Source organism: Mixophyes fleayi, chromosome 8 (genome assembly GCF_038048845.1).
Source record: "Mixophyes fleayi isolate aMixFle1 chromosome 8, aMixFle1.hap1, whole genome shotgun sequence".
Classification (NCBI taxonomy): Eukaryota; Metazoa; Chordata; class Amphibia; order Anura; family Limnodynastidae; genus Mixophyes; species Mixophyes fleayi.
Window position 1 is genome coordinate 109,658,091 of NC_134409.1, and position 26,808 is coordinate 109,684,898.

The 26,808-nt window shown below is 40.4% G+C and overlaps 1 protein-coding gene across 2 annotated transcripts in view; it reads right to left on the minus strand.

Moving 5' to 3' along the window:
• Positions 1–26,808, minus strand: part of SYN2 (synapsin II) — a 218,114-nt gene that overhangs the window by 104,166 nt on the left and 87,140 nt on the right. For both annotated transcript variants that reach the window (XM_075183165.1, XM_075183166.1), the window contains exons 2-5: positions 9,542–9,599; positions 7,909–8,000; positions 6,150–6,306; positions 4,887–4,976 (exon numbers count right to left, since the gene is read on the minus strand). In XM_075183165.1, coding sequence (XP_075039266.1) covers positions 4,887–4,976; positions 6,150–6,306; positions 7,909–8,000; positions 9,542–9,599 — 397 coding nt within the window. The remainder of the gene's footprint in view (positions 1–4,886; positions 4,977–6,149; positions 6,307–7,908; positions 8,001–9,541; positions 9,600–26,808) is intronic.

Genomic DNA, 26,808 nt, shown 5'->3' on the forward strand with positions numbered 1-26,808 from the left:
GATCATTGTGGGCCCCCACACATTACAGTTTGATCTAAATTGGCCAAACTGGCCACTTAATTTGCAGCAGATATAGACAGTGGTGATTGTAAATAAAAGGGAAAGGTTCCAGGCTAATTTATAATGGGTCATTTGGGAATCAGGAAACATATTTGAGAATATATTTTACTGAAAGAAAAACTACATTCTTTACTGATAGCGCTTTGGCGAACCATAAATACATCTTTGTGGACCAATTTAGCTACTAGATTAATGACTCATCTATATGAAAAGCAATAATGTAAATAAATTAAATAACTTGTATGTATCCCAGTAGCTAAAGCTGTTACTACTATGGACTATTAGCCTCAGCAGAGAGGCTACTGCAACCGAGATAGACGGCCAGTGCTATTGCCAATTTCCCGAACGCCTTCCACAGTACATCTTTATGGAACTGAATAGTTTAATGGGGAGAGGTATGCACAGATAGACAGTAAATGCAATACAGAGTAGTACCTCGATAGGTCTATCAAAGGATCCACCTCTGCAGAACATTTTTAAAAACATTGTATTTTGTAGGCATGCACACACATTTTTGCACTGTATCTGCCTTTTGTACACCTTTGTACTGAGAAGTACAGAATTAAACAGGCTATAAACATGTTATAACCAAGCAGGAGGTGACTATAATTAATAGAAAATGACAAAAATTAACAAATGTTAATATCCAGGCCAAGAGCTATATGCACAAAGATGCTAATGTCTGAGGGTTTTAGGGAATAGTGATTCAGAAGGAATATAATTTATTTACTAACATAGGAAAATGTGCAGTAACCCATAGCCCATTAGCAATTAGCTTGCACTAATATAGGGCATGTTAGGTAATTATAACAAATGCCTGATTGGGTGCTATGGGTTTTTGCCAAATTATAATGTTTTTGTAAAGAATTGAGTGAAAGTAAGATTTACATTAATAATAAAGGCAGATGCAGAAGACAGTATTGTCGGGCTTCATAGGAAAAACCTGGGGGAGGGCTCGGCAGTGGGGCTTCACTATGCATGCTGCAGCCTCCATGTATGCTCACAAGAGCAGGGGCCGCAACAGGGAGGTCCGGTATTGCCAAGCTCCTCTCATCTCTGGGCCCTGCTGCAGCTGCACCTCCTGCAGTGGCGTTAATTCTACAACTGGTTAAAGGTAAAGTAGGGCAAAGGCCATCCAGCCAGGCTTTCCAGATTTTCAAATTATCTCTCAATATATGAATAAAAATGCACATACAGTGGTCAAAGTGTAAATTTCAAAAGGGCGATATGGAAAATGTAAGTTATTATTATTATTATTATCATTTATTTGTTAGGCGCCACAAGGTTTCCGCAGCGCCGCACATAGTACAAACAGTAGACTATACAGGGTATAACAGTACAGAACAATAAACAAAAAGTACCAATACTTCAGAAACTCCAGGCAGGCAGATGCAATAGGCACGGAGCAGAAGAACGGGTAAGGAGACAGGAGGGAAGAGGGCCCTGCTCATTCGAGCTTACATCCTAAGGGAGGGTTAAACAGACCAGGCACAAGAGGAGCCAGTTGAGGGAATGGGAGAGAGGGGAGAATGAGTGGAGGAGATGGGGGTTAAGTGGATGGGTGGTAGGCTTTGAGAAAGAGGTGAGTTTTGAGTGCACGTTTGAAGGAGCACAGAGTAGGAGAGAGGCGGATGGAGCGAGGGAGGTCGTTCCAGTGAAGGGGGGCTGCACAGGAAAAGTCCTGGATTCTGGAATGGGAAGAGGTGATCAGAGTGGAGGAGAGGCGACGGTCATTGGCCGAGCGCAGGGAGCGGGCAGGAGTGTGAATGGAGAGGAGGTTGGAGATATAAGGGGCAGTAGAGTGGGAGAGAGCCTTGTAGGTGGTGGTGAGGAGTTTGAAAAGAATTCTGTAGGGGAAGGGGAGCCAGTGAAGGGCAAGGCAGAGAGGGGAGGCAGAGGAGGAGCGGCGTGAGAGGTAGATGAGTCTTGCGGCCGCGTTGAGTATAGAGCGGAGGGGGGAGAGACGAGAGTGGGGGAAGCCGGTGAGGAGGAGGTTGCAGTAATCCAGGCGGGAGATGATGAGTGCGTGTATGATAGTTTTGGTGGCCTCCTGAGAGAGAAAGGGACGGATGCGGGCGATGTTGCGTAGTTGGAAGCGACAGGCTTGGGCAAGGGAATGAATGTGGGGGGCAAAAGAGAGAGAGGAGTCAAGGGTGACACCCAAGCAGCGGAGTTGGGTGACAGAGGAGATGGTAGTGTTGTTAACGACAATAGAGAGGTCATGGTGGGATGGGTGGTTGGGAGGAGAAAAGACAATGAGTTCAGTTTTGGAAATGTTGATTTTGAGAAAGCGCTCCGACATCCAGGAGGAGATGGCGGAGAGGCAGTCAGATACCTGAGCGAGGAGGGTGGGGGAAAGATCAGGTGAAGAGATGTAGAGTTGAATGTCGTCAGCATAAAGGTGATACTGAAGGCCAAAGGAGGAGATGAGAGCCCCAAGGGAGGAAGTATAGAGGGAAAAGAGTAGAGGGCCAAGAACGGAGCCCTGCGGGACTCCTACTGCGAGAGGGTAGGGGGAGGAGGAAGAACCAGACGTGGATACAGAGAAGGAGCGGTTAGCGAGGTAAGAGGTGAACCAGGCGTGGACAGAACCAGAGAGGCCGAGAGATAGAAGAGTTTGCAGCAGGAGGGGGTGGTCCACGGTGTCGAAGGCTGCGGAGAGGTCAAGGAGGATGAGTAGGGAAAAGTGACCCTTGGATTTGGCCGATAGGAGATCATTAGTAACCTTGGCCAGGGCCGTTTCGGTAGAGTGGAGGGGGCGGTAACCGGATTGGAGAGGGTCAAGGAGGGAATTGTCCGAGAGGTGCCTGGTTAGGCGGCTACAGACAATCCGCTCAAGTAATTTAGAGGCATAGGGGAGAAGAGAGATAGGGCGATAATTGGCAAGAGATGTGGGGTCGAGATTGGGTTTTTTTGGGGATAGGAGAGATGAGAGCGTGTTTAAATGAGAAGGGTACTACCCCAGAGGAGAGTGATAGGTTGAAAAGGTGTGCGAGGTAGGAGCAGGCAGTGGGAGAAAGAGAGCGAAGGAGGTGAGAGGGGATGGGATCGAGAGGGCAGGTAGAGGGTGGAGAGGACTGAATGAGAGAGTGAACTTCTTCACCTGTTGTAGGGCAGAAGGAGCACCAGAGTTGGGTGTTAATGGGAGGTGAAGCAAAGAGGGAGGCGGGAGAAGGGGAAGAGCAGATATTCAGTCTGATGGCCTCAATTTTGGAAGAGAAAAAGGTGGCAAAGTCAGAAGCGGAGAGGGAAGACGGGACAGAAGGGGGTGGGGGGAGAGTAGGGAGCTGAAGGTGGCAAAGAGGCGGCGGGAATTGGAGGACTGAGAAGAAATGAGGGACTTAAAGAAGGATTGTTTGGCAAGGGAGAGGGCGGAACAGAAAGAAGAGAGGATGAATTTAAAGTGAAGGAAGTCAGCCAGGGAACGAGATTTCCTCCAGAGGCGGTCAGCAGTGCGAGAGCACTTTTGAAGGAAGCGGGTGAGTTTTGAGTGCCAGGGCTGGGGAAGGATGTGGCGTCTGCTGACGGTAGAGGCCGGGGCGACAGCGTCCAGGGCAGTAGTGAGGGAGAGATTGTAGAGAGAGGATGCCTGGTCAGGACAGACCAGGGAGGTAAGGGGTGATAGGAGAGTTTCAAGAGAGGAGGAGAAAGAGGTAGGGTCAATAGCGTCAAGGTTGCGCCTGGTGAGGGTCGCCTTGGGCGAGGCAGGAGCAGGTGAGGAGGACAGAGTGAAGGAGAGGAGATGGTGGTCAGAGAGTGGGAAGGGAGAGTTGGAGAAGTCAGAGATCACAGAGATGAGAGAAGACAAGGTCGAGGGAGTGACCAAGACAGTGGGTGGGGGAAGAGGTCCACTGAGTGAGGCCTAGGGAGGAGGAGAGGGCGAGAAATTTGATGGTGGCGGGGTCAGAACATTTGTCAATAAGTGAATGGAAATTGATCTCTGTCTCTCTCTCTTTCTCTGGGTCAACAGGAGTTTTATTGTGAGGATTCACAACATAACACAGTAAGACATTTGAACAGCAAACCAAAGCAATGCTGACAGTTCAGCATATATAGGCTCCTTCAGTGGAGGTGTGTGAGACTCCCACCAGCCACGCCTAGACTGAATTTGAGCCCTTAAATATGCCCAGATTCCTCCACTCTGAGGAATGGCTGAGACTTCCTCTTGACTTCCAGGAGGTTAACCCTTTCCTCAGATGTGGCAGTTTCCCACCCTGCCACACTATATATAATTTTTTTTAAATCTCAGGTAATACATCCCAAATTTCCTCCAATCTTCTCAAACCACTTCCCCAAATTTTGAGGCCATACCCCAAATCACAGGAGTGCTTCTTCTTTCCCCAGAGATCAGGACAGGACTGCTATGGATTATGATAATTCCAAGCCAATTAGGAACCTAATGGACTTCCCACAGTTTGATAATGTCACAGAAATGTTCTCAGGATCATAGTAAGCATACTCCACCAAATACATGGCGTGTTCATTCTCTCATTAGTACTCATGAATATTTAGACATGTCTCAAAATAGATGGCTTCATGCAGACATGTAAAAAGGAAGCTATACAGCATTTTATATATACAAATATTTATATTTACAAAGTTTAATACATTTTTTATTGTCATTCTAAAAAAAAATAATAAGCATAAGAGTTTTAACCAACAATAGTGAAATTATGAAATGCAGTTATATTATAAATGCAGGCTCTATAAACCACAGAGTTCAGCACTACTGCTGGCTATCACAGGGTACTGCAGTCCATGACAAAAAATATCTATAGTATAACAGCACAGGCATCAGACAGTATACAAGATGCTGCAAGACTTACCATTTCCTTGTGGTTTGGGTAGTATGTCTGCTCAATTAATGGAAAGTTTTCAGCTCCCATCGATTTATAGGCAGATATTAGTTGGGAAAACTGTAAAATATTAATGATATAGTGCTTCAAATTTTTTTTTGCTGTGAAAGAATGTGACAATTTTACCTCTAAAGTATCTACATGCCACGTGCCACTATAGCACAATATTTTTTTTTTTGGGGGGGGGGGGGGGTCCTACAGTTACTTGGTGGGTATCATTGCTTTGTATCTTCTACCCTCAGATATGCCTTCTATAGTTACTCGAGGAACTCTCTTCAAAGGCAAAACAGTCTACTTCTGCCTCAGACACTCTTTTACACTAAAAAAGTTATTCTATTGACTTGGAATCCCCATCTTCTCCCTCACTGTCCTGTAAATTGTTGCAAAGAAAAAATATGGTGTTGCCTATAGCAACCGACCACTATAACCAATTACTTTCAATTAACAATTCTATGAATGTATAAATATTGTGAATATAATGTGCGTATAACTATTCAGGAAAACACACAAGTCATTCTGCGCATAAAATTTTATTATTTGGAATGTTTGCACTTATTTACAAAAGTGTAAAAATACTTGTTGCGGTATTAAAATCCTCTAGTTTTGGTGTTACTATACGTGATACATTCTGCCTGGCACATTATACACATTGGGCCTGATTCATTAAGGAAAGTTAAGCAAAAAGTGGAGTAAGTTTTCTGGACAAAACCTTGTTGCAATGCAAGGGGTTTAGGCAAATAAGTTTATTTTGTACATAAGGAAAATATTGGCTGTTTCTTCATGTAGCACACAAACACTTGATAGCTTATTTGTACACTGAGATTTAAAGTTGATCTAGTACATGCCCTACCCCAAATATAAATCTGTCCCCACATTTTAAATTTACCTCCCCCTCCAATGCAACATGGTTTTGCCTTACTTTCTTACTTTTGTTTAACTTTCCATAATGAATCAGGCCCATTATGTTGGATAGGGATAACTGATCCATGTGGAGAAGTAAATATTGCTTTCATGTTCATAACTACTTGCTATATTCCTTATGGTCATAGTCCATCCAGTATTCACTATGAACTTCAGTGATCCCTGTCCCACATGATATGTATGCTTCATACATAATGCAGCTCCTATGGTCAGATATGACCATAAAGTTTATAAACAGACAATTCACACAGGTTACTAAGCAGTGTTTGTGACTATAACATGATTAAAGAAATACATGCATCCATCACTTACCACCCATGGCTTATCACAGAAGTTGTAAATCGACTCCAGGGAGTTGACGCTAGGAATACCGGCGTATTGCATGCCAATTATAAGGTTGCGGAAGTCTTCGTTTTCTGCCATGCTAAAAGAATGTTGTCGAATGAAGACAAAATCTGGTCGGAATGACCTAGAGACAGGACCATACATATTTTTATTCATACCTTAAAATTGATCACTGTATGATAAAACAAGACAATAAATAGATTGCAACATACAGTACTAATATAGTCTTCAATTAAAGAAAAATAGTGGCCTTATAAAAAAATATACTTTCAATTACATTCTTAAACACTGCTTTACAAATAGTAAATGGTATATGTGTCGCTAATATCACTAACGACTAATTAACAGGTCCACATTCTAAAATACAATTGATGTATAAGGGTTAGTGTGAACAAAGTAACTGCACAAATAGGATGTATTGGTGCTTATTAATTAACAGTATCATACTAACATGTACCTTTTTAGAAGGTGTTCAACTCTACCAATCATTAAACGGCTAGAGAGAATCATGGAATTTGTAGGACGATGAATACAATGATTAAAACATTTTTGTCAAGATCAACCAAGGTTGGCAATTTTCAAGAAAATTATTGACAGCCAACATTTCTTACTGATGCATTTATTCATCAGGATCTCAAAGTTGTTAAAACTGTTCAGACCCAAAATAATTGGTATGATTGATATGTATAGCTTAATAGTGCCAAAAAGCTGTTGCTCTTTCACTTATCTCTATTTTCTTACTGAAAGGCAAACATATTATTTGTTTATAATTGGCAAATAATAATTTGTTAGGAATGCAGGTCAATGCTCAACCAAATTATTTAAATAAATACTCAGCATTGTAGTACTTGCTACTGTTTCTTTAAAACAACACCACAGTATATGTTAGCTTAAATAATATAGATAAGCTGTAACACACTTTGGGTTGCAAACACACATGATGTGTTAATGATCCTGGATTTATTCGTTATAATAAAATGCCCTATATATATATATATATATATATATATATAAATATGTATAGATAGTGCATACATATGTATATAAGTCCTGTAAATAATATCATTGAGTGATAATGTCATTAATTGAGTATTCATTAGGAAAAATGGTGTATTATAAAAAATGCTGCACACCCTACTGTAAATTGTCATGGATATTACAAGTCATCTGGGATTCATGTGTCTCATATAAAAGCACTCGGCTTACAGGCTTAATATATGGCCACATAACTCCTTTGTGACTTCTTTTATCCACGTAATTTAACGTAGGACGTGCATTTATTTTATATATATATATATATATATATATATATATATATATGTATGCACTCCCCTGCATTATGATTTGTCCTGGTTGTAATGTAATTTCATCTGTTTACAAATAATTATTTGACTTTTTTCAAAAACAGCTTTCTTTTTATTTGATTTAACAAGGTAATATTTGTTTTTAAGCAAGCTGAATATTGAGGTTGTTACTGCTCTAAGGTCTGTTGCTTGTAACTGCAACCTTAGCAGTCACTGAAATAAAGGTAACGGAGACTAAAGGAAAATATTAAGTCCCTGATAAACAGCCCACAGTCTCATAGGCTGCCCAATGTATATGGCTGCCTTGAGTGAAGTGAGGAACTGAACCTATTTGTGATAACCGTCTCCAACAGCGGTGAAATGTGTAGGCTGATGTTATGCTGGATGATGTTTCTGCTCGTGGGGGCATCAATTGGACTCACTTGACAACTTTTGCTCCGTTCCGGAACATTTGCAGATCTACAGCGTATGTCCCATCAGAATGAGCTACAAGATTTATTTCTGAAAATTCAGCCTAAGTTTCAAGAGAAAGAAAGGATAAACAAGTTTAGAATGCTCAGAGACCTCATGTACTGTCAATTATTTTAGTTTTTATAACGTTACAAGAAACATGCATGATGTAGCACTAAAATAATAAATATTATACAAAACAAAAAGCAAAATATTATATAGTATTTAAAATGTGTGTCATGATGATCTTAAATAGCCCACAACATCACACATTGCTCTGTGTTTATAAATCCCTATGACATCACACATTGCTGTGTGTTTATGAATCCCTATGACATCATACATTGCTGTGTGTTTATGAATCCCTACGACATCACACATTGCTGTGTGTATGAATTCCTATGACATCAAACATTGCTCTGTGCTTATGAATCCCTATAACATCACACATTGCTCTGTGTTTATGACTCCCTATGACATCACACATTGCTCTGTGTTTATGAACCCCTATGACATCACACATTGCTCTGTGTTTATGAATCCATACAACATCACATATTGCTCTGTGTTTATGAATCCATACATCACACATTGCTCTGTGTTTATATATCCCTGACATCACACATTGCTCTGTGTTTATGAATCCGTACGACATCACACATTGCTCTGTGTTTATGAATCCCTATGACATCACACATTGCTTTGTGTTTATGAATCCTTATGACATCACACATTGCTCTGTGTTTATGAATCCATACGGCATCACACATTGCTCTGTGTTTATGAATCCATACAACATCACACATTGCTCTGTGTTTATGAATCCCTATGACATCACACATTGCTCAGTGTTTATGAATCCTTATGGCATCACACATTGCTCTGTGTTTATGAATTCCTATGACATCACACATTGCTCAGTGTTTATGAATCCCTATGACATCACACGTTGCTCTGTGTTTATGAATCCCTGACATCACAAATTGCTGTGTTTATGAATCTATACGACATCACACATTGCTCAGTGTTTATGAATCCTTATGGCATCACACATTGCTCTGTGTTTATGAATTCCTATGACATCACACATTGCTCCGTGTTTATGAATCCCTATGACATCACACGTTGCTCTGTGTTTATGAATCCCTGACATCACAAATTGCTGTGTTTATGAATCCATACGATATCACACATTGCTCTGTTTATGACTCTATACGACATCACACATTGCTCTGTGTTTATGAATCCATACAACATCACACATTGCGCTGTGTTATGAATCCTTATGACATCAGAGATTGCGCTGTATTTATGAATTCCTATGATATCAGAAATTGCGCTGTTTATGTATTCTTATGACATCAGATTGCACTGTGTTGAAGAATCCCTGCAAAATGTGCAATTTGAAATAAAAAATCGGTTGTCTTAATAGCATATTAGAAAGTATTATTTTACTAATAGATACATGGCCTAGTATCCCAGCAGTGCTAAAACTAAGAGATAAAAGTAATAAAAAAAAAATAAGCAATTATCTGGAGTGGACAAACATTTGTAATAAACATTTGAATTATCTAATGAGGTCAACTTATTGTATGTTCACCTCACCTGTTCAATACGTATATCAAAGTCCCCTTGAAGTTTCTTTCCTCTGAAACACTTTGCCCTAAAGGAAAACAGTGAGAAAGTAAGTATAGAATGAATGAACAATGAATGTCTTCCCTATATTAAGCACTAGTAACCATTAATAAGCACATTACTTGGGAGTGAATAATCATATGCTAAAATAAAAATGGCTGAGGTATCACTTTCACCATCAGAGATGACCAATTCACTGCAGACTGAGGAAATTAAACAATACTATCCGAATATAGCCTGCACTGTCTCATATACAGATAAGCTCATTAGACAAAAACAGTCATTTCTGTCTCTGGAGCCCAGGTAAAGGTAGTTTATCATGTTGGATTGTGAAATAATCCATTTCTTCATAACATTATAGGATTGCTGGTATTGCTTTCTAAAGGCAGATAATTGTGTAATAAATTAGTGTGTATATTGCAATTTAGAACAATTGATCAATCCAGCTTCCTAGGGCGTAGCCTTCCAATACACTGATTAATACTTAGTTCATTGGCTGCTAGTTTATAAAAATAAAGAGATCACATAGGAGATGGCCTGCCCCAGTGCAGATGGTGCCTGAGCCAAGGGCCTCACTAATGCCCTGGGCAACAGGCAGTCTCACCCCTATATAATCCAACACTGATAGCTGCATTATCGCTAATTAGATCACAGTGTTGTCTATAGCTTATGCTGGCGACAAACTTATATTTGGTCCTTTTTGACAAATTTAGCCAACAATTATATGGGTGTTCAGGGAGTGGGATGAGGCGATTAGAAGGGAGGAGAGGCGATGGTCATTGCCCGAACGCAGATGACAGGACAGAGTGTGTATGGAGAGGAGGTTGGAGATGTATGGAGCAGTAGAGTTGGAGAGGGCTTAGTTGACACCTCTGTTCTGCACAAAATCTGCATCTCTCTTGTACTATCCCTATTACCACCCTCTACACAGCTAACACAAGACAACAACCCTCTGACCAACATAGTTGTGTGACTGAGCATAGAGCTCATTAAATACTTGGTAACCTTTGCATTCTAGCTAGACAAATATTCAATATGATGTAGCACTTACCCTTGTGTATCAAACCATTGTCCCATAGATTGTAAGCTTGCGAGCAGAGCCTTCTTACCTCTACGTATGTATGTATTACTGAGTACTGTTTTATTACTATATGTCCCCAATTGTAAAGCGCTACGGAATCTGCTGGCGCTATATAAATAAATGTTGATGATAATGATGATTAATGGTTGTCATTGCGTGCTTTTTAAATAAGTGATTCTTACAGTATAGTGGCTCTTTCACAAACAAAAGAAAGGCTTCAAAGACCCCTCCCTATATCTGTACAACTGGATAAATCATATAAATGGCTAAGATGTCATGTAATCGGTGTACAAGCACTCCATGGCTGAAATTAGCATTAAGTCCTGAAGTTGCTCTGAAAATGATCCATTCAAGATGGAGAGAGCACTTCCGATTAACCTTGTCCATGCAAATTGAACACTGCTGTATGTAAATTATCCCATAAGCATTCAAATGAGCCCAGGGCTTTCTACCTTCATTACAACACTTGTGTAGTCAATGTGTAAATGCAAAGCCAATAAAAAATAGTGATCTGAAAAGGGTTAATATTAGACTACTTGTGGAGTAACTACTGCCATGCACTAGACTGAATTACTCAGATCAAAATATAAAATACCCATTTCTATTTAATGTCCATAATTCTAGCCTATATTTTAGATTACTTACTGCACACACTTTCATTTTTCATTATCTGGTGTAAAGCATCACTATTCACTTAGCTAGAGAGCTGGCATTAGGCATACTTACCTACTCCTGGAAACTTGGTTCCGGGAGAGGGGGCGTGACTGGAGGGCGGGAGGGGGCGGTGCGGGCCCAATCGCGTCATTTTGGCCCCGCCCCCGCGAAAACATCATGTGCGTCGCGGGGGTGGGGGGCAAAGTGACGCGAATGGCCTCACCCCGCCCCCCCCCCCCCCCGCCCTCCAAAATGGCGTGATTTGATGCGATTCTCTGTGATTTCAGGGATGCGGGAGAAATGCCGGCTTTCGCGGGAGCCCGGGAGACTGACCCGAATTTCGAGAGTTGGCATGTATGGCATTAGGCGTACCATGCATTATCATATACATTTACTGGGATAGTTTATCCTGGCTGAGGAACCCTGGATTCACAATCGAACAACAAAAATATTGTCTCTATAATTATTTAAATATCAATTCTGTAGCGCTGTATGACACTAGCTATACAAAAATAGTGATTAATATGAATGATGTAAAGGGACCTGTGTGCCACTACTTACCTTAGAGCAACTTAATGAAGGGTGTCTCTTTTGAGCAAGAGGTGCTTTGTTCAATCACATATACTGTAGCATCTGTCCCGTATTCTGACACATACCTGCCAACATTCCCAGTTGTGATACCGGGACAATACATATATATATACACATACACACACACATTATATATATATATATATATATATATATATATATATATATATATATATCTCGATTACAGCACTATCTTCTAAAATAACTTCAACTTAATCAGACGGAGGATCCCTGCTATAAGCTTGGAAATAACGTAACAATTTCTAAACGAGTTAATGTCAATTTCAAACCATCCACATATGACAAAAAAAATTCACATTCATAATGCAAGTAACACTTCTATTCTACTGGAACTCTGCATCCCCAGACACTTCTGTCAAAGTAAATTGTTAACCCTTGCATAAATAACTGCATAACATTAACTGATGCATTTATCAAAATTGTCTGTACACATCAATAACATTCGGATTCAATAACCCAACAGGGTATAAATACAAATTTGTCCAGATAACCCTTAGACCCCCTTTATATGCAAATTACTGCGCAGGAAACATCAACCTAGACATTTATTCCACATTATATAGTTCAGTACTTTTCTGTATGGCTTTTGCACATGAGGAGTTGTCCCTAATTATTATGTTACTTAGCGATGTGGCTGATTGCGGGTAAGCAAAACTCTGCAGCTTGAGGTGAGTTTAATTTCTCTACACTTTAGAACTGGCTGTATCACACAGAGTAGGTGCTTTATAATATTGCAAAGGTTTTGTTTTAAGCTTCCTGGGGTAGCTTTTTATTTTTAAGTCAATGAGGAACGTGCAATTTAATATTTATAGGCTTGGAGAGGAGACCTCTTTACTGCAGGTGCTAGTGACCTGTGGATTCTTGGTGCAATATCTATAATCCCTCAATTCTGACACTTTTCATCTGACTACACAGAGTGGTTTTTTTTAACAGTTCAGTCCTTACTTAGCATAACTTAGGCTAGGTACACACAGAAGAATTTTCTGACCGACGTATTATCTACAATGACTATACTTTCGACCGAAGGTCCAATCGCTCGGACGATTAATACACTAGTCACGTTTTAGACGATTACCAAAAGACCGACCGGCAGTTTTCATACCCATATTGTCGTGAGCAAAGGTTTGAATTTTGTATACACTGAAATGACTTATGAGGTCCATATAACGATATCCACAAGAAATGTAAATAAGGGGCATAGCATGTTCAACAGTAACCACTCCAAACCTCACAAAAAAGCAAAGGTACGCGTTTTCTTCATACATTCGTTAGCACGTGTACAGTGTACATTCGTTCGCAACCGCGCATAAACAAATTGCTTTTACTAATATGGATACTTTTGAAGATCAACAAGCAACTGCTCTTTTTCTGCTCGCTGTGGTAAGAAGACTGCAAGTACAGACCCGAAGGGAAAGAAGAAATAGATCTTGTTGGACCAAATAGTGGTTCAAGAGGAGAGACTCATTCTCTCATGTCCCTGCTGCAGGAGATATGGGACAACAACCCGATGACATCAGGAATTTCCTGAGAATGAGTGAACCCACATTTCAGGAACTGCTCCATCTAGTCACCCCCATAATTCAGAAGGAGGACACCCGTTTAAGAAGACCCATATCTACAGAGCAGAGACTGGATGCTACATTAAGATTTCTGGCAACAGGAAGGACACTGGCTGATCTGAAATACAGCACATCAATTTCACCGCAAGCTCTGGGTTTGATAATACCTGAGACCTGTGATGCTATCACTGAAGTTGTCCATGATCAGGTGGACAAACATAGTCTTCTTTAGATACAAATTGATTATTTTATTTACATACATAAAATGTACAATATATATTAAATTAATAAATTGCAAAGCAATAAAAGCATCCAAATAAACAGTTTATAGTTGTTCATATTGCAACACTTCACTATTATCCATTTGTGATGACCTTCCACTGAAGTGTTCCATGTTTGAGCTGGGTATATGGGTAGAAGTCAGGAATGGTTATGGCATTAAATATTGTCCTCCCATACTACTATGCTGCATCTGTGTATGCCAAAACGTGTACGATGGTGTCTGCCTGTGGTTTGCTGGAATTAGAATTGTATCCAGGTACAAATCTTCCTTGGAAGCTCTACACAAAGGTCGCACACCAAACACTCAATTTCCGCTTGTATTGGTCTACTAGCACTTTTCATTTTGCTTGCTAGCGTTGCTTCAAGTAGGTAAAAAAGTGTGGTTCAGGTTTTTTGACCATCAAAGTGTTTGCGCATTTCACCATCTTTGTAGTTAGCGCATCACTTTGATCAACCTCACAAAGCATTTTTTTTTTTCCTCTTCTGTTGCATTTGTGGTGGAAATGCAACCTCAGTTACATCCTGACTGTTACCTGGCTTCCCTGGACAATACTTCTACTTGTCTCTTTTTGGTCAGCAAATTCCAACATGAGTTCTTGTGACAGGACAGCAGGCTGAATAATGAAAAAATTAGAAAAAAAAGAGTATGATATAAAATGCATGCAATTAAACTATTTCACACCAGTTTATGTTTCAGATTCCTGCAACGGTAGAACAATGGCAAGTTATTGCGGAAGAATTTGAGAGGCAATGGAATTTTCCAAACTGTGGCGTTGCCATTGAAGGGAAACATGTCGAATTATGCCTCCATCCAACAGTGGATCTTTTTATTATAGTTAGAAAGGTTTTTCAGCATCATTCTAATGGCCATAGTGGATGCGAATTATGAATTGTTATTTGTGGACATTGGTAAAAATTTGGAAAAGTTTCTTATGTCGGTTAATTGGAGCAGACTCCCTTTCATACAAAGCTAAAAAACTATGAATTTAATATTCCAAATGGAAGTAATAGAAAATATGGTCTAAATGTTGTGTTTGTGGCTGATGAAGCATTTGCATTGCACAACAATGTATTGAAACCTTACCCGCACCGCAATCTGTCTACAGAAAGGCGGATATTTAATTATAGATTGTCACGAGCTAGGCGTGTTGTTGAAATCTACATTTGGACAAGATAGACAAGGTGGTGATGGCCTGTTGTGTTCTGCATAACTTTCTAAGATGTAAAATCTCCTGTGTACGCAGTGCACCTATGTATGAGGACAACAATGTAGAGAAAACGGAGGTAGTTGGCTTGACACCTCTAGAGTCGGGCCACCTTAGAAATGCAAGTGCCAGTGCAAAATTAAACAGGGAGGCATACATTCAATATTTTAACAGGGAGGGTGCAGTGCCATGGCAGAATGAGTTTGTGTAACAACTGTTCATAAGCATGTTATGTGTGCAAACTTTATTGTTATGTATTTCTACTTTAATAAACCTGTTACACCATACTTACCAACTTTGAATAGTTGGTTTCCGGGAGCCTGTCATGGTAGGTGGTCATGACGGGGGCGGGGCTCCAAAATGTGCGTCATTTTGGACCCGCCCCCGTGACGGCATGACTCAAAACGCGTGTAATCGCTGTGTTTGGCCCCGCCCCCGCTGTCAAATGACGCGTTTTGCGTCATGCCGTCACGGGGGCGGGTCCAAAATGACATTTGGGAGCTAATTCTGCCCACTTCACTAGGAAGTGGGGCACTTCCTAGTGAAGTGGGCAGAATTCGGGAGATTGCCACACTCACCCGGGAGAGTTGGCAAGTATGTGTTACACAGCAACAGCAAAATATACTTTACTTACAGTTCCACTAGGAGGTATGTCATCTGCTTGGACCACATCAGTAGGATAACTACTGTCTGTATCCAGGCTGCAGGTGGACTGGCGTGTAATTTCATTTTCACAAATTAAGTGCAGAAGGTCAGAGTACCACAACTTTGGCACATAAACATTATCTGCACCTGCCCCAGGTTTCTTTTGAGGCCTCAACCTTATTTAGTTCTTTTTTGTATACAGTCCGAAGTTCTGTGTTTTGCTCTTTGCGCTTTGACCATTCAAAATTTGTTCCAGGCTAATGTGGCAGGCATGCTTTCACAAGTTCTTGCATAGCCACATTATGTAACATTCGGTTACAATGCGAGAGGTAGAGCAAACATTTGTAGAAGTAGTGGAGGGGGATGGAGAAGAAGAAATACAATTAACGGGCGTTAAAAGAGCAAAGGCAGTGAGCCAGAGAGAGGTGGAGATGATGGTAAAAGTACTGGCCCAGTACGAATACGACTGCCAAAAGAGAAAATACCGAAGAGTTAATACCAGAATTAACTAATAATGCAGAAAAAATTATTAAGGAGAAGCTTGGAAAGAAAAGAAATAAACTTCAAGCGCAGAAGTGTTGGTCAGACCTAAAAAAAAAAGAACAATGGAGACTGATACAAATCCTTTGAAACATTAAAAAAAGTGAGTATGACATGTTGTGCAACTGTTTAAAGGACTTGTTAGTGAATTTGTAGATAAATGACTGACAATAGTATAGTATAGTATACAGTATATTGAAAATGTTGTATTATTTCCATAAAGAAGAATGCACGATGACATGTGCTGCATAGGTACTGAAAATTTTAAAGCTGAACACGTACTTGTTAAAGCAGAAAAAAGAGATACCGAATTAGAAAAAAAAAAAAGATGTATTAAAAAAAGGTATTTGAAGTCACATGTGGAAACTGCAAAATCTTTTGGGGAGAAACGTATACCGGTATAATAACCAAAATTGCATCTGTTTTACAGAACATATGGAGGTAAAGGGCACCTTTAGAGAGATGCAAGAGGATGCAAGAAGAGGAACCACAACATAAAGTTATTACGAGCAATGTAGAAGGTGAGCAAATTGGGACTTTACATGGTGTTGGAAAATAACTTAACTTTATTACATATACAGAAGTTAAATGCTAAACTTTTTTTTCCTTTTCTCATCGATACCATCATCATATCGGACGATAGGTTTTGGTTATAACCTTGAAAATTTGTGTGTTACGATATTAGGCGCCGTCAGTTGTGGCATTGTACTATATATATTGAGTTTTAATTGTCTGTCTGGATTTCTCTTCTCCTGCAAAGATTGGAAAAAGCTATTTAGGGTCAAGTCTTTGACTGATTAAATTCACTGACGTTGCTTTAAGCACATCTGTACCTAATATTTTGGAATGCCTGGCTTTTTATATCTCCATTCACAGTCCGTGTAAATAGTTTTTTTTTAATGCATGCACCTACTACTGCACAGTGATCCTTGTCCACTGATTTCACAGTCAGTGAATCAGGGGTACACTAAAGCTGGCAGCTGGGAGTATAAAGAAGGGCTGAAATCTGTGAGGAGATTGTTTTATACAGACCTCTCTTGGGGATATATTTACTAAGCTGCGGGTTTGGAGATGCTGCCTATAGCAACCAATCAGATTCTAGCTGTCATTTTGTAGAATTTACTAAATAAATGATTACTAGAATCTGATTGGTTGCTTTAGGTAACATCTTCACTTTTTCAAACCCGCAGTTTAGTAAATATACCCCCAAGAGTTAATTGTTTGCTAGCTGTATTTGGAAGTATGTCTTCCACTGAAGCTCCTTCTTAGGGCACCTTTCAGCAGGGAATCCCCTCTACTCACTCACAGCTTTCGGGTGCAGTCTGACAGTACCGGTGCTCTTGTTCTCACTGCTGGAGATACTCAGCTGTGTGTCCCCGTGCTCTCAGCCTGTCACCTCAGGCATCAAAACAGCCTTTACACCCCTCAAATTTTAAACCTGGAACTTTCCCGCCAAAAGTCAGCAGCCTCAGGGGTCACCTGATCAGTCAGCCTTAGGGGTCACCTGATCAGACAGCCTCAGTTGTCACCTGATCAGTCAACCTCAGGGGTCACAAGTCCAGTCAGAGCTCCTCCCCCTTCTTCTTCTGTGCAGACATCTAAAACCAATGTTTTAACTGAGTTTGTAAGCATTTTCTTCTATTGACAATTAGGGTAGGGAAAGGTCCAAACACAACTGTTATAAAACCAAATACAATTATTGCAAAATTATTTTGTTATTGGTACAACAAACAATAATAAACTCAAAATCCATTGACTATATCCCTGTATATTTTATAGTAACAAAAGTCACTTAATAGTGTATGGGGGGCAATGGCATAGGTACCCCCCACACACAATCAGTGTCCATAAGCAATTACAACTGAAAATATAGGTAGTTACATCAAATTATGCAGTGAGATAAATATAGCTAAGTGTATACACATATATTTCTATGTTTTTCATATATATACTTCCAGGGGGTACACAAGGTTTGATTGCGATATCACACTACCAGAGTTTGCTTTCTTACAGCAACATCAACTCTGCGATATGTTTGGAATCACGTGTGTCCCTTGTGGCCAGCATAATTTACCCTTCTTCCTATTGATTTTTATGTCACAGATTGAGCACAGTGCATTAATACAAGTATGTAGCGCGTCTTCTCACTAGCTCATCTAGCCATCCACAGGATAACCTACTGCTGGGGCAGCGTGATCATTACATTCTAGCGCTCTGATCACATGTTGTGAGCTGATGCTTCTTTATAAAGGTAATATATGGCCACCTTGTGGGGTTGTCTTGCTCCATTTATCTCTAGTGGTATGTTAATACGTAAAGGAACTTTGTGGGGCTAAAATAGTATAATCTACAGATGCATGGCTGAATTGGTCTGTCAGATTCATTTTATAATTGTGATTGTGTATGGGTTCATAGAGAAATATAAACACAGAGGGCCTGATTCATTAAGGAACTTAAATTGAGAAGTTTCTTACTTAAGTCTCCTGGACAAAACCATGTTACAATGCAAGGGGTGAAAATTAGTTTTCTGTTTTGCACACAAGTTAAATACTGACTGTTTTTTCATGTAGCACACAAATACTTGATAGCTTATTTGTACACTGAAATTTAAAGTTGATATTTGTGCGCTACATGAAAAAACAGTCAGTATTTAACTTGTGTGCAAAACAGAAAACTAATTTTCACCCCTTGCATTGTAACATGGTTTTGTCCAGGAGACTTAAATAACAAACTTCGTAATTTAAGTTCCTTAATGAATCAGGCCCAGAGTGTGTATGGGGAGTGTGCTGTCCACGGCCCAAGACATACTTAATCCACAACTGTTTTTACTAGGATTGTGTCCATCCGAGGATACTTCCAGGTTAATTTGTACTGTGTTAATCTGCCACTGTGTTTCCTTATCCTTATCAAAACACTGCAGTGCAAAATTATCTACCATTTAGGGTTTCCTCTTAACTGATCACTATAATTAGGAGCTGGAGATCCCGTTCTCCCAGCTATGTGAGGTTCACATCGCCCAGAAAAGTTAACTGGGCCTAGTCCACTTCCACCTTACCATCGCTGGCCCTGGCATCTCCAGGTTCTCATATATAAACTTCTCTCCCAATCCCACAAGTTCCTCCTGTACATTGTAAGTCTGCAAAGTAGAGTCCTCTCTACCCTCTGTCTCATCTGTTTCTGGTCTTGTCCGATTACTTGTCCATGGTAACCCTCCTTGTATCACAGGTTTTGTAAAGCGCTTATGTGCGTTGTGTTGTTATTTCTTGCTATGTGTTGTGTATCTTGCCTAATGTAAAGCGCTTATGTGCGTTGTGTTGTTATTTCTTGCTATGTGTTGTGTATCTTGCCTAATGGGCCGCACGGTGGCTAAGTAGTTAGCACTTCTGTCTCACAGCGCTGGGGTCATGAGTTCAATTCCCGACCATGGCCTTATCTGTGTGGGGTTTGCATGGTCTCCCCGTGTTTGCGTGGGTTTCCTCCGGGTGCTCCGGTTTCCTCCCACACGCCAAAAACATACTGGTAGGTTAATTGGCTGCTATCAAATTGACCCTAGTCTCTCTGTCATCTGTGTGTGTGTGTTAGGGAATTTAGACTGTAAGCTCCAATGGGGCAGGGACTGATGTGAGTGAGTTCTCTGCACAGCGCTGCGGAATCAGTGGCGCTATATAAATAAATGGTGATGATGATGATGATGTAATGTAGTCTGCCCAAGATAGCTGTCTCACCATCTCTGTATGTTGCATTTTGTAAAGTGCTGTGAGTCCCATTTGGAGAAAAGTGCTAAATAAATTAAATGATTGTCACTATTATTATTAATATTATTATCATACAGTAGCCAGACATAATTTAAAAGTGTCAAATTCCTTTCTGCAGATTTATCAAAATTTACACTCCTCCCTACAACATGTTTTATAACCACATCAAGTTTTACCTTAAATGTTTTACAATTAATATAAGAAAAATAAACACACAAAAGCATAAGGTTATAGAGACACAATGCTACTGTGCAGTCCGTACTGGTGTTTGCTGCCCTCCCCTGGTTACAAGGTAGACTATTTGTACTTCTAATTGTTGGATATTTAAAAACAAAGCTCAAAATGTGTGTTGTATTAGTTAAATATTTGTTATCATTCACATTAAAACAATACGTCTGCACAAGCAATTTAACCCTTTGAGAGGCCGTTTTGCTGTGCTCTGGGACTGTGCAATTTCAATAATAGACCATAATATTCAGTTGCAAAAACGTTACACTCATAACCGGTCTATATCCTTTCAGTTTAATCATATTTAATTTTCTGAAGTTTTTGATTAATGATTTATGTCTTCACTGCTCTTAATTTTGCCTTTTCTAGCTGAATAAAATTAGGTTCAAGTGTGATTGCAACTGCTGCATTTTTCTTTTTTTTTTAATATAACTTTGTGTAGAACAATTGAACCACTAACTCGTTACCTATAAATAAAACTGCATTGACACAAATACAACATGAACATTAGCTGCATCAATCAGAAATCAGGCTTCATTAGTGAGTATACTTCACACAGGAGAAAGCTGGCATTATGCTGATGACAGTTTATTATTCTCTATAATGCAGGGTATCACATTCCTCAGAACTCTGCACTGGGATAGATTCCTTAAGAGGGACTATGGCAGGAGCAAATTAAGATTCCCTGATTTTTAACAAACTACAATTTTAAGTTAACTGGCAGAACATATTTGGGGCTGTAGGTAAAATAACTTTTTTATACATGTGTGAATGGACTCCTAGGACAACACAGTAACTAGAGTTTTGTCTGTTTAGAGACCATAATGCCAGTAACCACGTCTATACAGAGTTGAACATATCTATGCTACCGCATGAAGAGGGGAGTTCTAATGTAGACTGAGTTCCATAACGGCATGCTTGCGGATATGCAATGTCGAGCTGAACACAGAGGCAGATATGCATTTTTGCGATATAAATTATGCCCAAATTGCGCATGACTCGACATCAGGTGAGTAGCAGTTAACTAGATGATTTTGGACACAGTGGCTGGCCAAATTCACAGATGCACAGCTCTCACTTGTAGGTTGGCAAGTGACCTCAGACATGCACCTAAGAGGGCCATCAGCTGACTCCATTTTATAGTTTGTTTATTGAAATGTGATCCCATCTGACATTAATAGTTGACAATGATTATTTTGTTTTTATCTCCATTTTGCTCTATTTACTTATTTAAATATACAAAAATACATAACTTTTCTAATTTATACTACATTTATGCTGTTTAAGTTGTTTTGATTAAGTAGATCAATGAACCAGGGATACAAGAAGGGTTAAGTTCTCACTGGTGTTAAAGATGAATAGTTAATTAGCAATTAATGTGACATAAAAGGAAGCCTTGAAAAAGTATCATTATGTCGCTGAGGAAATCCCATAACAGCAATGAAACGCGTTAGCCAAAGTTAGCCATTAGCCAAAGTTCTAAGTGATACATGTGTGACTACATTATATTGTTTTTTACCTATTGGAAGAGGAGTTCATTTGCTAATCACACTCTGTTACCGGGTGGTCCTTTGTCATCTTGCAACGATTGCAAGGCCAGTTAATTCTACTGTGAACTTACTTTTACGTGACATTACAGCTATTATTTCTATCCAGAGCGGCATTTCTGATTAGAGGCAGGAACCAATCTTCGTTTATATTGTTGCCAGTGGAGGCCGGTTACGATCACTCCCCTCACGGCTGCGGAGTTTGTCTAAAGGACAACATTGCTTCACCTATCAATCACTTTCTCCATGTCCATATTTAGGATCAAGTTTCCAGGTATCTGGTAAGGAGTTAAGTGACTTTATACGTACATTTTTATTTTCCCACACATCTATCGCTGGGTTTGGCTTTAGGCAAGTTGCTGACTCAATTTTTGTTACAACTCTGCTGATTACATTTGCCAACGACTTATTACAACTATTTAAACTTTTGGACTGCCGGATTCCAACTAATTGTGTGACTGTTTATGTGCACATTTTTTAAGAACTGATTTCTTAAGCAAAACGAACATACTTGGTATTTTCACACATGTGATCAAATATTTTATGATCATTTTATTAAATTTCATTGTGACATTGTTTATGTATTATTGATGTCCTGCCACTACTGATTGTGGTTTTTGATGTTGTTAGAATAAATTTTGTTATTTATCCATGGTTAACAGCAGGGGCGGATCCAGAAGTTAATTGTACCGGGGGCAATTAAGGGGGGGGGGGGGGGGGGGGTGATTTAGCCCCGCCCCCTTTTTGACACCTAAGGCTGCTGACGGCTGCACACTATGTGCAGATCCGTTCAGCAGAGAGAGTTAGGGAGAGAGTCCTGCCCGGCTGCTCTTATTGTGTCAATCAGAGCAGTTGGGCAGGACTCTCTCCCTAACTCTCTCTGCTGAACGGATCTGCACATAGTGTGCAGCCGCCGGCAGCAAGCCCCTGCTAGGGGGGGCGATCGCCCTCCCCTGGATCCGCCACTGGTTCACAGTTGTTGTTTGGATACATACACTATTGCATATTCTTTTTTTTTCTACATTTTTTGTCATTGGAGGATTGCAGACCTCCTGGAATTAGTGTTTTGCAGTGATTGCCCTGACAGTGCCAAGAGTCATTTCCTTTTTTCCTATTTTTATTTATTCCTGCCGAACTGTGCCTACTCTGTGCAGAGGGAGTAAAAGTGTTAGACATGTAAAACAAACTAGCCCATGGCAGGAACATATGATGGGAGGGAGGGATTTGCTGCAGTGAAAGAGACCCAGCAACCTTTGGGAGAAGCCTTTATACTGGACCTGGGAACACTCCCATTGGCTGGTACCTGCAGTGGACTTAACCCAAAATGGATAGGTGCCTGACACTCACTCAAACACCTGCGTTTATTGGCGTTCGGCTTATGGCCTCATTGGTCAAAAGCACACATCACTCAAACACGAAAATGTAACATCGATCTACATTGTATAATAGACTCACATTCACTGCTGCAGTCTAATGGGTGAATTCCTTATTTGCAAGCTACCAGGTCACTTCATAATTTGACTTAATGGACTTTTGGACATTTTAGTAAATAAGCATCAGGCTGTCACAGGAAAGTAAGGTATTATCTAAAGAACGGCAATCTCCACAATAATAACATTATTAAGAGCATCATTGTTAACACAGACATTTGGTTATGTTTTTGGATTGTGGGGGGAAATTGGTGTAACTGGAGAAAACCCACACCAACATGGGGAGAACATACAAATTCTTTTGATCCTGATTAATGAGCATGGTTTATAAGAGTAGGGATAAGGGAAGTGGGAGTAGTCGCACCAATTATTCAGGAGTGAAATACCCTTATCATATAGAAATTAATAATTTTTCATTGGTCCTTATTATCCAGTAAGGGGTGCATCAAAACCCATAGTAATCAGGTCATAAAAAAAAGAAGAGAAAGAAAATTGGTTCTGTAAGATGCACTAACAACACCTCATGATTAGATTATCCAAATTTGTTGACAATTCTTCAATATAAGACTTAACCTTTATTGGTAGTTGAGGCCGTAGGAGCTGATGAGTTCACCCAGGGAAGAGGTGTATAGAGAGAAGAGTAAGGGTCCCAGGACAGAGCCCTGAGGGACCCCTAATGGAAGGGTGGACGGGGGGGAGATAGATCCAGAGGTGGTGACGGAGAAGGATCGGTCAGCAAGGTAAGAGGTGAACCAGGAAACACAAAGTGTTTTTATTTTTCACCACCAGCCTAGCGCTTCCAGCAAATGCAGAATGCAAAATGCGCGCATAGGATTTGACGCGACAGGAGATCATGGAATGACTCTCTGGCTTCATTGGACCCCACAGGGACATGTAAACTAACGCCATCTCAGTTTGCAGTGAAAAGCATTCCTTTTTGCTGCTAATATCTCTGATTTCTCTGGTGTTCACCCCTTCATAAATTTAAATTAAACTTTTATTTAATATTTATATGGCCATTTTCTGGAGAAAGCTTTTGTTTTCTCGGGGTGTATGGCTGATTGAAGTTTTGTAAATAGATCCCTAAGAATGGTATGACTAATGTCAGTAAATTATGGATGTCAGTAATTTTTAGAAAATGCTGCTACAGTTCTAAGAAGCTGCATCTTTCCACATTGCTCCAGGCACATCCATGCGCTGCTACATTTAATTAACTGCCATGTTTTAGGAGGACATTACATCATACTCTATAGATTGCAATAAAAGTAACATTATCTCCTCACAATATGATTACTGTCTGAGACATCTCATCTTTAAGAATTTAAATCATATTTTGTCCTTGCTGGTTTCAGTAGCTTATAGGAGCTCTACATGTAATCTCATCTGCCTGGCCTGGCAATTTATTGAACACTTTAAATTCTGTGATGTTCTTTACTATTCACATTGAGGCTCATGTCGAGTTGGCTGTATCTCTGTTATTCTATCAAATAAACTACTGAGCACCAAACTGCATGCACGTATGTCCTTATGCAGATTTGTTACATCTTACACTTACAAGTTCTTGTGCTTGGAGAGAACGGGAAGACGTGGGCAGAACTAGGCCAAATACACTGCGGAATTAATGGCGCTATATAAATAGCTACTGATGATGATGAGGATAAGGTTATGTTCACTAAATTGCGACTGAAGGAGACCTGGATGCTGATGTACATACTAAAAATGTTCACTGACCCCTGTGTATTGGTTTTGTTTTTGGATCTAGATTAACTTCGTGTTTTGGTTTTGGCAAAACCGCCTTCGCATGTTTTGGTTTTGGTTTTGAACACTATTTTTTTTTCTAAAATCCCTAAAATCACATAATTTGGCTCTTTTTTATCCCTACATTATTATTAACCTTAATAACATTAATTTCCAGTCAATTTTTGTCCAGTGACAATTACAATGCTACCCCTCCTTTTTCTGTATGAGCAATGGCACTGAGCAATGGTACTGGAGACTGGAGAGTGACAAGAACACTGCTACCCCTGTTTCTGTGTGAGCAATGGCACTGAGCAATGTCACTGGAGAATGGAGAGTGACAAGAACACGGCTACGCCTGTTTCTGGGTGAGCAATGGTACTGAGCAATGTCACTGGAGAATGGAGAGTGACAGGAACACTGCTACCCCTCCTGTTTCTGTATGAGCAATGGCACTGGAGAATGGAGAGTGACAAGAACACTGCTACCCCTGTTTCTGTGTGAGCAATGGCACTGAGCAATGTCACTGGAGAATGGAGAGTGACAAGATCTACAGGGCCATCTTAACTACTTTATGGGCCCCCGGACAATGCAGTGCACCGGGCCCCTAATAATTTTTTATATATATATATATATATATATATATATATAAATAGTGTGTGTGTGTGTGTGTAAAAAACATATATATGTATGTAAAAAAAAAAGTGATTTTATATATATATATATATAATCACTTTTTTTTTTACATATATATATATATATACACAAGTTAACCCGTGCATGATACTCATGCATTCTAGGCAACTCAAGCTACTTAAGGTGTTAAAAAGGTTTGTGTCATGCATTTGGGCCTAGCCCAGGCCTCCTCAGGGGAAGAGCGTTACTTCCCGACGCAAGCGCCCTTTTTTAACGTGGTTTTGTCCACATGTCACCACCTCATCATTTTTCTCCATCACCTCATCCTTCATCTTCATTGCCACATCCTTCATCAAGCTACTTAAGGTGTTAAAAACTCCCCACTGTCACCCCCGGCAAACACCAACCACTCCCAACTGCCACTTCTCCTTCAAGAAATATATAGGTCAGTGTATAACTCTGCCCAGCAGGTGGCGCTGCAGCTTGTTTTTGTTTTTTTTCACACACGCCACTAGGCATTTATATAGTATATATATATATATATATATATATATATATAGGACCCCCCTTAACTTACCTTAAGTCCGATCCCCTTCTCCTTTTTTCCGCGTCGCTGAATCGCTTCTGCGCTCTTCCGTGCCGTGCTCGCAGTGAATGCTGGGCGTGACATCACGCCCAGCATTCACTGCGAGCACAGCACAGAAGAGGGGACCAGGGAGGGAGCCGGATCGCCACTGACGTGACCGCAAGGTATGTATTTTCATTTTTTTTCAGGATCATTTTTTTTACAGAGCTGCCTTGGACGGGTCCCCTTGGCCGCAGGGCCCCCGAGCACCTGACCATTGTGCCAAATGGAAGAGACGGCCCTGAAGAACACTGCTACCCCTGTTTCTGTGTGAGCAATGGCGCTGGATCTCCTGGGCAGGGAGGTACCTACCTGCGAGATGCGACAATGCAAAAATGATGTTTTGCAACGGTTCAGATCCAAGGACGCGCAAAAATAACGGGCTAGCTCACGAGCCTACTCGGATCCCCTAAGTTCGGGTGTGTTCAATTTTCAGAAAACCGAGCCCGTGCATCCTTAGTATATAACCCTGTCAGCAGGCGGATCTCTTGCGGGTGCTGGAAGGCTGGTGCAATGAGATGCAATGATGAGAAATATGAGCAACACCACTGTCTAGCTGCTCCTGATTGGCTGATTGCAGATTGACCCCTCCGGCTGAAAGTAATTAATGCATTAGTGTGGCTGCTATATTACATGAAGTCATCAATGACTTAATTGATATTTCCATTTGGACTGCGGCAAGAAAGAAGATTCCCATTTAA